Genomic DNA, 14,280 nt, shown 5'->3' on the forward strand with positions numbered 1-14,280 from the left:
TGAGGGTAGGGGTAAAAACAAACCAACTGTGCATACTGTCAGTTTATTTTTTTAATATATATATTTATATAAACCAGGAAGATATTTATGTACAATGCAACATACAGGAAAACAAAATTTACAAAGCAGCACTGGGCCATAAATTACCCATAAAACATTTTTCACATTTTTGATTGGAAGTTGTTTTTGTTTTTCGTTTCTTTTCGTCAAACAAATCCCACTGGATCTTGCTCGGATCCCAGCTGCTCGTAGAAGGTTATTGATCTTGAATCCATTCGGAGTTTGACGGTGCCTCGAGAAACGGAGCGGGTTCGCCACAACCGGGATTGAGAACGTAAACCGGGAGAGAACTCCAAACGTGAACGGTGGAAGCGAAAACCTCAGAGCCCTCGTTGAGAGCATTCTCAAGGAAACATGGGCCATCTTATTGAGACGACAACTCTTTTTTTTTTTTTTTTTAACGTTCCATGAATTTGAACATAAACATTTTTGAAGATGATAAACAAATGGCATTTTTTAGGAAACAGGGTTGCCAGCTTTTTGAGTAACTTTGATTAAAAATTATCCTCTTAGGAGGTTCTAACAGACAATTCATTGTTAAGTCTTCCCCCTCCTAATCGTGATTATTTTTTTTTTTCACCGCTTCCGCAGTTATTCACTGAAAAACTCACCTAGTTGCTGTTTCTGTGCTCTTTTGTACAGTTTAAACTACAGTGCTACCTTGACTTACAAGTGCCCCAACAAAGTTGTAAGTCAAGGTACCCATGTATTAATATAGGAAATTTTAATCCATCAATTCGTTGCAATTTGGGCTCATCCCTATTCCCATACTTATTGTATTCCCATTTCAAATACTTTTCTCAACAAAAGCAGTTGCTGAAGAGAAAACAGACGGTCGGTCAGGCTCGTGATAACAAACGGGACCATAACAAAATGTGTAAACAATCCAGTCGTAAAATCTCACTCTTAAAATTCAAGTTTTTTTGTTTTTTTTTGCGTGTGAAAACAATTACGTCAGGCTTGGCGGGGCAGGGGGGACGTCCCCGAAATAAAAGCGCAGGGTGTTAAACAAACGAAAACGTGTCATGTTGCTATTTAGTCCGCTTAAAAAAAAACACAAAAAAAGAATAAATATCGTCGAAACTTAAAGTGCAGGCAGTGTCTGTTGTTCTTTGAAACCGCCAAAATGAAATATGTTAACAATCATTTGGATCAAGTGGATCCCAGAGGAGTCTGTTTCTCAAAGGCAGGGCTTGGATTTGGTAGTCAGTTAATCAACAGTCGCTCACTCGACCCGCACGAGCAGACCGTAGAGGAGCGTGCCGCCCTGCTCTTTCGTGATCCACTCGATCTCCGAGTTGCTGAAGCGAGGGTCCAGAGGCTCGCCGTGGCCGAGCGTCTGCTGCGGGCCCGCCTTGTAGGAGCCGGGCCGCACGCAAACCTGGAAGCCCACCTGGGCCTGGTGGCAGCGGTGAGAGCGGGGGTCCCGAAATCTGGACGGGGAGACAACACCGACTGGATGAATCTGGGCTTCAAAAGGCACATGTTAGGGAAATGGACCTTTTGTATTCTCTCTGCTCGGTGCGAACCATAACAATTACTGGAGATCAGCTCTTGTATGTATTAGGGCCTGACCGATGAATCGATAACGACATTCAAACAAACATTGAAGCGTTCTCCGAAGGATTAGGCGATGCAATTTGGTCCCAGCCTACGAAGTGCTTTCAATATGTATGTATGTTTGTATGCGTTGCTGCTCTGCGTGTTAAATTAGCAGTTGTTTTAAGGTTGAACATTCAAGTGTGATAAATATCTCTTTGAAGTCAGAAGAATGAAGGACAGTAAACGGAAACTTACTGCACTTTAGGAGCAAACGTCTCCAAACCAGAGTAGCGCATGGTGGGCGACAGCCTGACCCTGGGCACCTCCCTCCCGGGGGCGCTGTTCTCCTCCGGATCGCCGTAGCTATCCGGCCCCTCCGCCTTCACCGGAGCCACTGAGAAGATGGACGACGTCCCTGCGGCGAGAATTCATCGGTACGCTCGATTGCGCGGCGGCAGAAAGGAATTTGGACAAAGATGTGGTGACGGCGTACCAGGCAGCAGCTGGCTGTGGTCCAGCGCGCGCCGCAGGGCCCCGACGCTGGTGCCGTGGTACGCGATGTGCCACTTCTTCAGTGCGTTAGAAACCTCACAGTGGGGCTTGATCCTGGAAAGATGTCGACGGGAAGACGAGTCACAAGTACGCCTCAAGTCGTAACCTTCGAGTCTCCAGCGAGTCCCGAGTTACTGCGGCAAAAGTCGAGCTAACCCTAACCCCAAAAGGGTTAACATCGGCCGATGAATCGGTCGGGCCGGGTTGCGTTTGTCAAGTTCCAGCCAAAGTCAAGTTGAGTCTTTTGGCCAAGTTTTAGCCAAGTCCCAAATCCTAAAATTGGCGAGTCCAGTCTGACTCGAGTCAAGTCACGTGACTCGTGTCCCCCACCTGTGCGACCACTCACCTGAGGGCGAAGCAGCACCATCCGAAAGGCAGAGCGTAGTCCCGGGGGGGCTCGCCTCTCTTGTAATAAGCCTCGTCCCCCCGCAGCTTGCGGCAGGACTCACAGTAGCACAGGTTGTACTTTGCATCTTCACTGAAGTAGCCGTCTTGAGGCCACACACAAAATGACAATAATCATCATCATCATCACAGTTTTTGGGGAATTTTCATTTTAAGTATCAAAACACGCACTGGTGGGAAGTTAATGTACATAAGTTGATTTTTTTCAGGTATCTATACTAGAAAATGTATTTTTCTGACGACTTTTCAACTTTTACTTTAACTTTAACAGATAACATCTACTTTACACTTCAGGCTGTGCAGATGACGACACGATGCGAGGCGCAAGAGGGAAGTCACCTGGTAGGGTGAGCAGGTCCTTGAAGCGGGAGCACAGCGCCTGGTACTCGCAGGACTTGTTGGGGCTGACGTCGGGAGGGGGTGTCCAGCACACGCTCTCCTTGATGCCTGCGCCGGGCCCAAAGTTCGGACAATCATAACAGAACAATACAAGTGGAAAAAGTTATTTTTGAATTGAATTGAGTGCGGCTTATATAGTATACGGTGAAACTTCGCCAATTCACAGTAAAATTGACCATTTGTTTTCTGTGGAACCAATCCTCACTGAAAATTTCAGCCATTCATGTATTTTTGTACTTTTTCTGTAAGATGGTGCCAAAGCCCTGGCTAATAAGAAAGTAGTACCTAAGATAAGTTGAGCCTGGGTTGTTACAGAGAGTTGTTTGAATTTGATATTAAAGTGCCTTGGGATCGCAGTTTGTGGTTTATTTCCAGTTTCAACTATGAACAAAGGCAATTATAAACATTTCCAGTTATCTTACCGTCAACCATGTCCGCCTTCTCCATGTCGCCTTGACAGCGGGCGTCGCCACCCTCTCCACCCACAGTTGGCACGTTATTTGTTACTATGGTAACCTGACAGCATGACACAAACCGTCAAGGCGTTAATTCTTGCCAATTGGTAAGTTGCCGCAGCGTCATGTGACGGCTACCTGTTCGCACTGGCCATACAGGTCGATGAAGGGGTAGCAGGGGGCGGGAATGTCCTGCGCTGCCACCCCCTGGTCCATGCCGTTGACATAAAGATGGAGACAACTGTTGGCGTCCACCAGCAGACCCAACACTGTCCCCTCAGGGCACGTGTCCAAGTTAGGACCGTAGTTCTCGCATATCTGAGGAGGGAGAAAGGAGTTAACAGTCGCGAGCGTTGCAAAGGGTTGGAAAAAGTACGCAAGGTTTGAAGGAAATTTCAGCTGCCGTCGTTTTGTGCGCCTACTTTGAGCGAGTTGTGGAAGATGGAGTCTCTCTGCAGCAGCCAGGCGGAGCGTTTCAGGCAGCACGCCGTGGAGGGGAAGTTGAGCCGGTCCGGGGAGTGACCGATCACCCCCAGCGACAGCGACGACGTCCACGACGGATTGAGGCGGTCGATCTGAAACTGGACGGCAAAGAGAGGCGATTGATCAACGGAAACATCGGGACGGTCATACGAGGCGGAATGTGGCCTGTTGCGCGATACCTGGAAGAGCTGCTGCTGGGTCAGCGGCCGAGCGGTGACCAGCAGGCCCTGGTTGTAGCTCGACACTCTGGCTGCCGTCAGCTTTTGGTTGGACAGCTGGATGTTCTTCCCGTGGTTTTCCAGGAAAGCCATGGCGGTGGGCACCGTTGCGCACGGCTCACCCGCAGCCTGTCACAAATCAAAGGAACTAATCCGCAGGCGCCTTGGCATTGATTCTTATTGAACGTTGAATGTGGATATTGTTGGCAGAACAGGCTCAAACGACCATTCGCACTCCTATCAACGCCCAATAAAATAACTTATAGGACATTACACTGTAAATGGTATTTTCACAGGTTGCGAAGCGGCGATGACGATGATAAGATGACTAAAGATCAGTCAAAATGCTCTAAAACGGTTGGCAAAACGGAGATCTTCCAACACAACTAACTCAAGGTGCCCCCGTATTCGCAAATGTTTGCTATTCCAAGCGAGGGCTCACTGCTCTTGGAAAGGCAACGTCATGTCGCGTACTTCTCTGACCGGCGTGCTGTCATCCTCTCCTTCACTGCAGCTTCCCGAGGAGAGCGACGGCGCCTTGACGCCTTCGACGTCCTCCATCAGAGTGGAACTGACGATGGAGACCGCCGTGATCCGCCCGTACAGGTCCAAGACCGCATAAACCTTCTTTAAAAAATAAAAAAAAAAACAGACGCGTCCACTGCAGTGCATGCGTAACACAGTTACGCGCGCTAGCTCGCACGTGTTCAAGTGTACCTTGGCTACTGCGGTGGCCGCAGGTCCCATGTCCTCGCCGTCAATGAAAATGTGCATGGTGTCATCGCTGCACCGCTTCACGCCCACACGGTTCCCAACCTAAGACACAAATACATCAATGCACGTCCACTAAAAATGCAAAATCTTCCACTTCATTATGCATAAAGGATTTAAGTTAAACGGATTTCACTTAATTGTTAAGCGAGTCACCGTTTTTTATGCTTAAGTGGGAAAAAGAATGATCCTTCTGCTGATGGAAGGCGGGCAAGAGTCCAATGACTTGCGAAACTCATCAGACTTACAAAAATATGCGTATGATGCAGAGGGCAAATGGGTCAGTTTTGATAAAGGTGCATGAAGGACATTTTCTGTCAGGCAACTGCATCATAATTAAGTGAGCAGCTATTAAAACGGCTACGCACAAAGGACCTCGCACAAAGTCAGGACAAAGAAACAAACAAAGGAAACAACGGCCTGCGACTCGCAGTCTGATGTGCAACACCTCATGATTAAAAAAAAAATACATCAGAAGTTACTCACCACTTACTAAGTACTTTTATTTTTTTTCACTGATTATTGAAGAGTTGGAGGACTCATTTAAAAAATTAAATAAAAATCAGCGGTGTGGCTACCATCATGATGAGCAGTCGGTAGGACATTTCATTTGAGGGCGGCGGCGAGTCTTGGCTCACCGTCAGCCGCTCCAGCGAGCGGCCGTAGTTCTGGCGCTGCAGCACGCCATTACGACGGACCTCCGAGCCGCAGAGTAGCCAGGTGACCTTGGCGCGAAGCTGCGGGAGGGAGGGGGAGAAGCCGGAGAGCGGGCACGACGGGAGCTCGGCCGGCGGCAACGTGGTCAGGCCGACGTGCAGCGAACCGCACCACTGCTCGTCCACCTCGTCGATCCTCACCTGCGGGCCCACGCGCACAAAAAATATCAAGCGAGGGGAGCCTTTTCGGAATGTTCGTAAACAAGAGGCGCCAGGGTACTTCCGGGTTTTATATGGGTACCTCGAACAGCTCATCCACTTTGAGTTCCTTAGCGCTGAAAACGATCCCGTGAGCATAACCCCCCGCTCGGACGGCCTGGCACCCCTCGCCCAGCAGCACCACATTCTTACCATGTTTACCATGGAGCCGGTGGGCAACTCCTGCTACTAAGCAAACACACACACACACACACATACGGCAAAATAGTTCAAATCATTTGGCTCCGAGATCCTGCATCTTTCTCACCTGGAGAGTGGATTGGGAAGCTCTTCTCGGTGATGTTGCTGGTGCACAAGCTGTTGTCTAGTGGGCCCGAGGAGCTGGTGATGGACACCTGAACACACTGACCGTACAGGTCAATCACTGCAAACACGTCTGGGGGAAGAAAAAAAAAAAAAAAACAGACAGGTTGGTTAGTCCAAGACTTTTGTAGGTAAGGCTCTTACACTGCTCACAAAAGAATTGGGATATTTGTCTGAGAAAGGCTTGGACTTCAAAGGTCAAATTCAGTTCACCTCTGATGTTTCCCCCAGGGAAAATGAGTTTTACCTGGTAAAGGCTTGAAAAAAGCGCAAAGACAAATTTCCCCCTTCTCTCACCCGGTGGGAGACCGGAGCAGGCCACACCCTGGTCCACGCCGTTGATGTAATAATGAAGGTCACCGATGGCCGAGCGCATCATGCCGATGCGCGAGCCCGACGTCAACGAGTCCAGGTCGCAGCCGTAGTTGTTGCGCATCGTGTTACCGTCCTGCATGATCGCCGTCCCGCTGACGGAAAGGAAAGAGGGCAGTCGGGTTATAGGACGAAAGCGCATGGCTTCAACTACACTTGTCTACCTGAGCATCCACGTGTCATAGTCGATGTCAGTCATCGTGTTGGGGAAGTCAAGCTCTTCTGGCCTGATGGCTGTCACCCCTTCACACGGACACACACGCAGTGAGAGATCAGTAGCAACGACAGAGCTCATATCACAATGATCGCAAGAAACAAATTTCCAACTGACCTGCTTCTATTGAACCTGACCAGCGGTCCACCATCTTCTGAATGATGATTTCAAAGAGCTCTCCATCTCGAAGGCACCTACAACGAGCCGAGAAATCTGCCTCGGCACATCGACAAAACAAAACATGTTCACGTTTTCACCGGCCAGGCACATCTCTCACCTGTTGGAAATGACAATGGCGTCGTTGAACTCGCTGCGGCAGTTCTGGCGCAGAGCGGTGCGCCCCCCGTTGGTGATGACGGCGTTGGTGCCGTGCAGGTGGTGGAAACGCAGGTCGGTGGCGGTGCTGGCCCCCAGTACTGAGCAGGGGCTCCCTGGGGACATGGCTGTGGGTCCCTCGGAGCTGTCCTCGGGGAGAGGGGGAAGGTCCACTGAGTGGCGGAGGAACAGCAACAACAACGCTTTACTCAAGTGTTTTTTTTGGGAAGAAGAATATGTTGCCGTTGCGTCGTGGGCCTCCTGCTCTCACCCATGTCGTCCATGATGGTAGCCTGAGCTGCCTGGCCGTAGAGGTCCACCACGGCGTAGACGTTGGGGGGCACGTTCCAGGCCGCTGGGCCCTGAGCGACACCGTTCACAAAGAAGTGAAGGCTGCTGTCTTCTTTGCGCACGACGCCGACGGTGTCACCCGCCTGTGTGAGCCAATAACGAAGCAATTAGAAGGAAAAAATATATATATAATGCAGGGTTCGTACACTTTGTTAGCAATAATTTCCCATAACCCTCAACCTAACCCACAAAAACCTCTCTCTTAATTTCCAAGACTGAAAAAGCCAAACACTAAAACAAAGTTGGCAATGGATTGAATGTACAAAAAAGGTTGTACACACTTTGAGGCGGTCTAGGTTGTGTCCGTATTCATCTAGAATTGTTGTCCCATTGTGCATCACACCATTCCCTGTCATCATCCATGTCCCTGGAGATTAAAAAAAAGAAAATGAAAAAAAAAAACGATTGGAAAACAAAACCCACATTCACTGCCATTGACGGCTTTAGAAGTCAAATATCCATGTTTATTGAGAAGGCTGGCAGTGAATGAGTTAATTGACATTTAGGTTTACCTGAGCGCAGGTTCGTCATGGTGGAGGGCAGCTGCAGGTAGGCGGGGTTGTGCGTCGTGACACCGATTTCGATGGAGCCCGCCCACTTGTCCACCATCTTGTCAATACGAACCTGGAACACTTCGTTGGAGCGCAGCGGCCTGCTGCTGAGGACCACGCCGTGATTGAAGTCGTCCGTGGCACTGGAAGGTGGGGGTGGTTAATCACTCGTGTGATGTTTCGGCGTAAAAAGCGAAAAGCAGATCCAGATAGCTTACTGTGGCCTCAGCGCCGTCCTGCCGTCGCTGATGATGGCGGCTTTCTGGCCACAGTTGGTGTGGAAGAGGAGCCGCTCGGGCGCGTCTGAATCCGGAGTGAGGGTGGGCCGGGGCCGCCCGACGTCGGGCGACATCGCCCTCATGATAGCGTTGTTGCGGCGGAGGCGCTCGCTGTGGTTGTGATTGTGGACAATGGTGACCTTGACGGCCATGCCGTAGAGGTCGACCACGCCGTACACCACGCCGGGGGTCTGCGCTGCCGCAACACCTTAAGAGGATGTGACATTATTAACCCTAACATCCAGTTTAGGTCAAACTGGAACAAGAATGATCACACGGACTAAATACGAAAAAACTAAACCTAATGATAGACAATATTTTTGTTTAAAAAAAAAAAGTGATCTCAACAAATAAATGTACTTTTTGTCTGATACTGATTAAGGATAAATCATCCATTAACATCAGACAGGCTATTAATACATTTACATTACATGAAATGATCCGTTGTTCATAATTTGATATAGCCAATTATTATGAGGATTGACCAGGAACAAACTATGCGTGCATGAAAGACGAACAGCGTGTAAGGGTTCGGTACAGTCGGACAGCTGAGCCAGACTCGGGCTGGGCGCGTTTGTTTTGCAACTGTGAGGGTGTCCATAGTGTCTCACCCTGGTCGATGCCATTGATGTAGAAATGAAGCGCACCGCTGGCTTTGCGCATCAGCCCGATGTGATCTCCTTCCTGAGAACCATGACGAGAAACAACAAGGACACCTTAATCTTTGTATTTATAAGGGGACCGATTATGGATAATTGACTTTTTAATGGCTTATATACAAATGAGTGGGACACTAGAGAGCCCGCAGATTGAACACACATCTTAATCAACCAACTTTAGTTAAACGCCAACCCCTGCGCCATATAAATACAAGTGTGCGTTTGCGTGTGTATGCTACCAAACCTGTAGTTCATCCAGACTAAACTCGCAGTATTCCCGTCTGGTGCCTTTCCCGTTGGTCAGTATACCACAGCCGCTCATCATGATTGTACCTACCGTAAAGCAGGGAACATGAGTTACTTGGTTGGTGACACTTGTTTGGTGTGGTTTCATGCCCGTTACCTGAACGCAGATTGGTCATGGTTGCAGGATAGTCCAGATTGTTTGGGATGTGTGTGGTCACGCCAATCTCAATTGAACCCGACCACTTGTCCACCAGCTTATCAATGCGGATCTGAAAACGCATTTTTTTTTATTGACGCTGATGACCTCTTCGATATCACCTGAGCAACTGTCTCATTCGCTAAAATTCTAAGCCTGTGATAGTTTCTGCCTGGAACTCTTTTGAGGATGGAAGAATTGTTTCCCAGAGCTGCTGGCTGGAGGTATACTGCCTTCCAGCCTCATAGATATTCCCTTCAAGGATGCGCCAAAGGTTCTCAATAGGGTTGAAATCAGGGGGATGATGGTTTACATGGATAACTTAACCAACCATTTCATGAGATAAATGAACCAAAAAATTAGTATTTTTAAGTAACCAATTTTAGTCAGAAAAACTGCTAAATGAGCACAACGAAGATGCCAGACCTCTTGATCGTGTGGATGCTCCGTGTTGCGGGTTAAAGAAAGGAGCGCGCCGTACTTTGCCCACCCCTGAGCTCAAGTGTCAACGGTGGTGCGTCATTTTGAAACAACTCACTGCGTACGATCATCGTTTTCACCTCGAACATCTCGTTGTGTCGCAGCGGCCGGTTGGTCATGACCACGCCGTTGTTGAACTCGTCCAGCGGTCGCCTCCTCTCCGCCGTCTTGTTGTTATTGCTCAGTTTGATCAAAGTGCCGCACTTCTCGTGGAAGAGCAGCGCGTCATTGGTGGTCAAGCCGCCTGTCGCCGCCCCCGACCCTCCTCCTCCTCCGGCGGGGGCGCTGCTCGTGTTCCCAGTGTTCCCAGCGTCCCCCGCTCCCATCCCACTGTCGTTGCTCGGCGCCCCACCTCTGCTGCCGCTCCTCGTGTCGTTTCTCGACGAGGAGGAGTCACTTCCGGTGGCTCCGCTTCCTCCTGTGCCGCCGCCGCCGCCTTCTTCCCCTCCGCCCTCATCCTCGGCTTGGTAAAAAGAGACTATCGCGTTGTTGAACACGTCAAAGAGCTGGTGCTCTGTTAGAACTGGCAAGAGACAGGAAGAACACGAAACAGTCCGTGTTACAAAGCAGCCTTCGCCTGAATGGCGAGTTTTCGTACCTGCGTCTGGCTGCAGGTTGTTGGGGAACTTGTCTGGTCTGCTGTGACCGCAACTAAGCTCAGGCACTGACACAGAGTTGAGGAAAAAAATAACAACTTAATAATGATATACCAAATACATTGCACATAATTTTTTTTGTTATTTTCCTAAAGAATCAAAGTGATTTACAGTGAATGGAGTGGAGTTTTAATGCTGTCCAACCTGCCTTGCAGGACGTGTCGCAGGTGCTCAATAGGGTTGAGCTCAGGGAATGATACGCTAAGCTCACCTATTCGTGGTTCACTAGTCACACTTTTTGTGCTGAGTCTGAAAAACCCTAAGATGCCACAAGATGGCGACAAATCCCCATCTAAGAGGAAAGTAGTACATCGTTGCCAAGGTGTTGAAGTGACACATCTCGCCTGAGAGACAAGCTTTGTACAATCGGGGAGGAATGTGAAGAAGTCACCACAGTCTTCGCCGCATGTAATACAGAAAGATGATAAGTGAACTGATATTCAACTGTTTTGGGCTCACTGATTGTGGTACATTTATGGTTTCAACCAGTGACGCTCAGTGTGGTCTGCAGGCTCCCACTAGTGGTACGTGATAGAATCACTGCCTAAGTACAGTTCAGTTGTATTTAACTTTGATTCAACACATTTGCATTAAATCTTGAAGGACTTTTTGTTTTCAAAACTTCATTTCGGTACAATATTTATTTAACATGCAATACAATTGAATTGAATAATTATATAAGTACAGTTTTGTTTAGGGTTTTTTTCCTATATTTGAACGCCGTGTTGATGCTCAAGCTGCGCTTAGGGCAGTTTACAATATCGTTAAGCGTACTTTTTAGGGATAAAAATGTCAATGGCATTGGATGCCTGAATCCTACATGCATAATCATTTGGAACACAGCGTGACACGAGGCGTTCCCTACCTTCGTCTCCTATCATGACTCCATTCATCGCTGCCACATTCATCAGTGCCGTGATGCCCGCATCCTCTCGCACCCCGCAGACCACCGCATCTTCCTCCTCGTCCTCCTCCTCGACCCGAACTACAGTCTCTCGCTCGGCCGAGGGAAGCGGCGGCTCGCAGCTCACCACCGTCACCTGCGTGCACTTGCCGTACAGGTCCACCACGGCCCACAGCTTGGGGGGCAAGCCGCTGGCGGCGGCGCCGCAGTCCTGGCCGTTGACCCATAGGTGGAGCTCACCGCGGGAGCTGCGCTGGATACCCACGCGGTCGCCTTCGGCCAGCTGATCCAGGTCGCGCCCGTACTCCTCCAGCACCGAGCGGCCGTCCCGGAGCACGGAGCAGCCCGACACGATCCAGGAGCCACCCTTCAGGCCCGTGGCGCTGCTTGGGAAGTCCAACAGCGCGGGGTCCAGCGTCGTCACGCCGATCTCAATGGAACCGCTCCACGAGTTCACCTGGGAAGCGTTGAAGAAAGGTAAAGATGAGAGACACGGAAAACCGATACAGGATAGGAGAAACATTTCCTCCTGGATCGCGCTGGAGCCTGGGAGTTAGTGCTAAATAACTGGCGTGCTGGACTAAAAATTGCAGTTGGATACCAAAGTGATTTGTTTTATGCTCCGCTGGGATATTTTTAGTCATTCTGTCAGTGAGGAACATAGCTCGCGTAGAATAAAGCGTCTTGGCACCGCAGTATAAAAGACGCAGCATTTCAACACATTCAGGATGACATCAGAAAGTCAAACAATGCCACATCACATACATCACGCGCAGAACATGTAACGGAAATCCACCCATCCAAACTAATTTTGTGGTGCTATTATGGGATATTGACCTTTTATAAAATAAAACAAATAGTTGGGTCCCAATAGTGCCTGCCCACACATCATGTCTGACATTAAACAACCAGCCTAATGTTTTGTTATCCGCCCATTGCCGAACGTATCCCCCGCGATAAACGGGAGTTCACTGTAGTACACGTCTGGCTTTTCAAGAAAAAACAAAACATCCCACCGATGATGTAGAGGCCTCAAGAGGTCAACTATCACAGATGATACGTTTGCCGTCATAGGGTTAAGATGTCATGGATCGGTTTTCATCTGTAAAGAAAATGCACGTCTCTTCCTAAGATTTAAGAAGAACATCAATCCTTTGCTAATTTAACAAGTTAACTAAATGCATCCAAAGCACGTATCACATGACAAGCTGCCTCCAAAATTCATCCCGATAACGTGACACAATTATCGATTCAATTCGGTTTTGTTTTTGGTTCACGTTACCTACCAACGTGGTGGCGGACAGCTCGCGCTATCGCAGCTGGCAAGGATCCTGCTACGGAATACCGGCGCGCAGGCACACACGCGACCTTGAGCATCACTTGGAGGCCAACGCAGATGTTAGACAAACACATATGCACACTACCACGAGGATAGGTCACTAAAGAAAATCTGCTAACTTGCGAATGCTGACTCAAGAATATGGGAGTGTTCTAATATGAAAACTTCCTGTGGTGCTTAGCGGGATGCAAACAGGATGGACAATAGTGCCAATTTGGGCATACTGTGATGGAAGGGCATATTGATTTTCTGACGGGCGATGTGCGTTACGTCCGATGAGAAGCTGAGAGCATCACACGGGCAGGACGGATCGTCACCGAATTCGTGAAGTTGAATTCGAGCAAGATCGTAACTCAATTTAAAAATCTATTTCAAATCAGTTTTGAAATGAATTGGAATTAATCCGTTGCACTTCACACATTACAGCAGCAGGCTAAAATGATCATTAAAGCCATTTAACCTGTTTCCTCAATCACTGTGCCTTGGTCAAACGATAGAAGGGTTTGTTTACTATTTGTGCAATTATAGCACTTGCCACCCGGAAGTTCGTTGTGTGACGTCATGGCGAAACGGTCCATTGACAAGACATTAGCTGAGAAGCTAACAAGCCAAAGGGAAGACGACAAGGGGGAGAAGGAAGAAAAAAAAAAAGAAAAAAAAAGCCGAGTTTCATTGAGTTCCTCGACTGAAAAGACGAGTCGTTTTGCCTGCTGTCAGCGCATTAGCATGGCTAAGTAACACACTGTATCATTAGCAAAGTGCCCAATTAAAACATTGATATCCTATATGTGTGGATGCTGTGTATATCTATCTATCTATCTATATATATATAGAGAGAGAGAGATAAATATATATATATACCTAAGACGCTATGTCAATCACCACCACCAACAACAACAACAAAAATCCCTCAGAGACGGAGTGAAGAGCCGCTGTCAAGCAGCGTTAAAAGGTGGAAGAAGGCCCCCGACTGCAGGGAGGGAGAGGCGGACCCTCCGCCCCGTCCCATCGAGCGTTGTCCTCGCCTTCCCCGTCTCATCACCCCCGCCCAGTTCGGAGCAAGCAGCAGCAGCAGCAACGGCGGGCCCTGTGGCGATAGTTTTTACCTTCTTGTCGATACGGACAGTGAAGACGTCCCGGTCCCTCAGCGGCTCCTTGCTGAGCACCAGGCCGTGGTTGAACTCCTGGACGGGCTGATTGCGCCGGGCGGTGCGGTTGGAGTTGGACAGGCCGACCAGCTTTCCGCTCCGGGGATGCAGCTCCGCCGCCATCTTTAGGGGGCGGCCAGTTTTCACGACAGAGTGTTGGTTTGCGACAGTTACGTCATAGCAGTGAATCATTTACGGCACCCGCCCGACTGTTGTTTACTTCTTGTTCAGCCGATATTTAAAATTACTGAATATTGAGTAATTTTAAATACTTGTTGCTTCTTTTACTGCACGAATGTTTTAACTAACATAAGTTCGTGCCATTAGTATAAAATATACATTCATTTTATCTTACAACCCTTCAAATTATATATTTTTTGCCGATATTTCATTACATTTGCATTAATACTATTAAAACTCGTTCACCGAGTCCAAATATCCATGTTAA

General features: G+C 48.6%; 1 protein-coding gene across 3 annotated transcripts; it reads right to left on the minus strand.

The window, feature by feature from the left end:
* Window positions 1-36: 36 nt before the first annotated feature.
* On the minus strand, window positions 37-13,987 carry neurl4 (neuralized E3 ubiquitin protein ligase 4). Of its 3 annotated transcripts, none has more exons than XM_061764075.1 (29): window positions 13,791-13,987; window positions 11,307-11,802; window positions 10,384-10,449; window positions 9,866-10,308; window positions 9,267-9,378; window positions 9,108-9,196; window positions 8,816-8,888; window positions 8,145-8,412; window positions 7,888-8,069; window positions 7,657-7,742; window positions 7,296-7,458; window positions 6,987-7,197; window positions 6,827-6,903; window positions 6,660-6,738; window positions 6,421-6,590; window positions 6,068-6,196; window positions 5,843-5,982; window positions 5,524-5,742; window positions 4,832-4,930; window positions 4,589-4,741; window positions 4,076-4,243; window positions 3,836-3,994; window positions 3,552-3,731; window positions 3,381-3,474; window positions 2,899-3,006; window positions 2,501-2,645; window positions 2,096-2,208; window positions 1,858-2,017; window positions 37-1,493 (listed from the first exon to the last, which is right to left on the minus strand). In XM_061764075.1, the coding sequence occupies exons 1-29, from the start codon at window positions 13,953-13,955 to the stop codon at window positions 1,286-1,288; spliced, it is 4,755 nt and encodes a 1,584-aa protein (XP_061620059.1). In that variant the 5' UTR covers window positions 13,956-13,987; the 3' UTR covers window positions 37-1,285. The 3 variants fall into 3 exon arrangements, with proteins under 3 accessions (XP_061620059.1, XP_061620058.1, XP_061620057.1); XM_061764074.1 differs by having other exon boundaries at window positions 5,843-5,985; XM_061764073.1 differs by having other exon boundaries at window positions 5,843-5,988.
* Between the last annotated feature and the right edge of the window lie 293 nt (window positions 13,988-14,280).

Source organism: Phyllopteryx taeniolatus, chromosome 23 (assembly GCF_024500385.1).
Source record: "Phyllopteryx taeniolatus isolate TA_2022b chromosome 23, UOR_Ptae_1.2, whole genome shotgun sequence".
In the NCBI taxonomy this organism is placed as follows: Eukaryota; Metazoa; Chordata; class Actinopteri; order Syngnathiformes; family Syngnathidae; genus Phyllopteryx; species Phyllopteryx taeniolatus.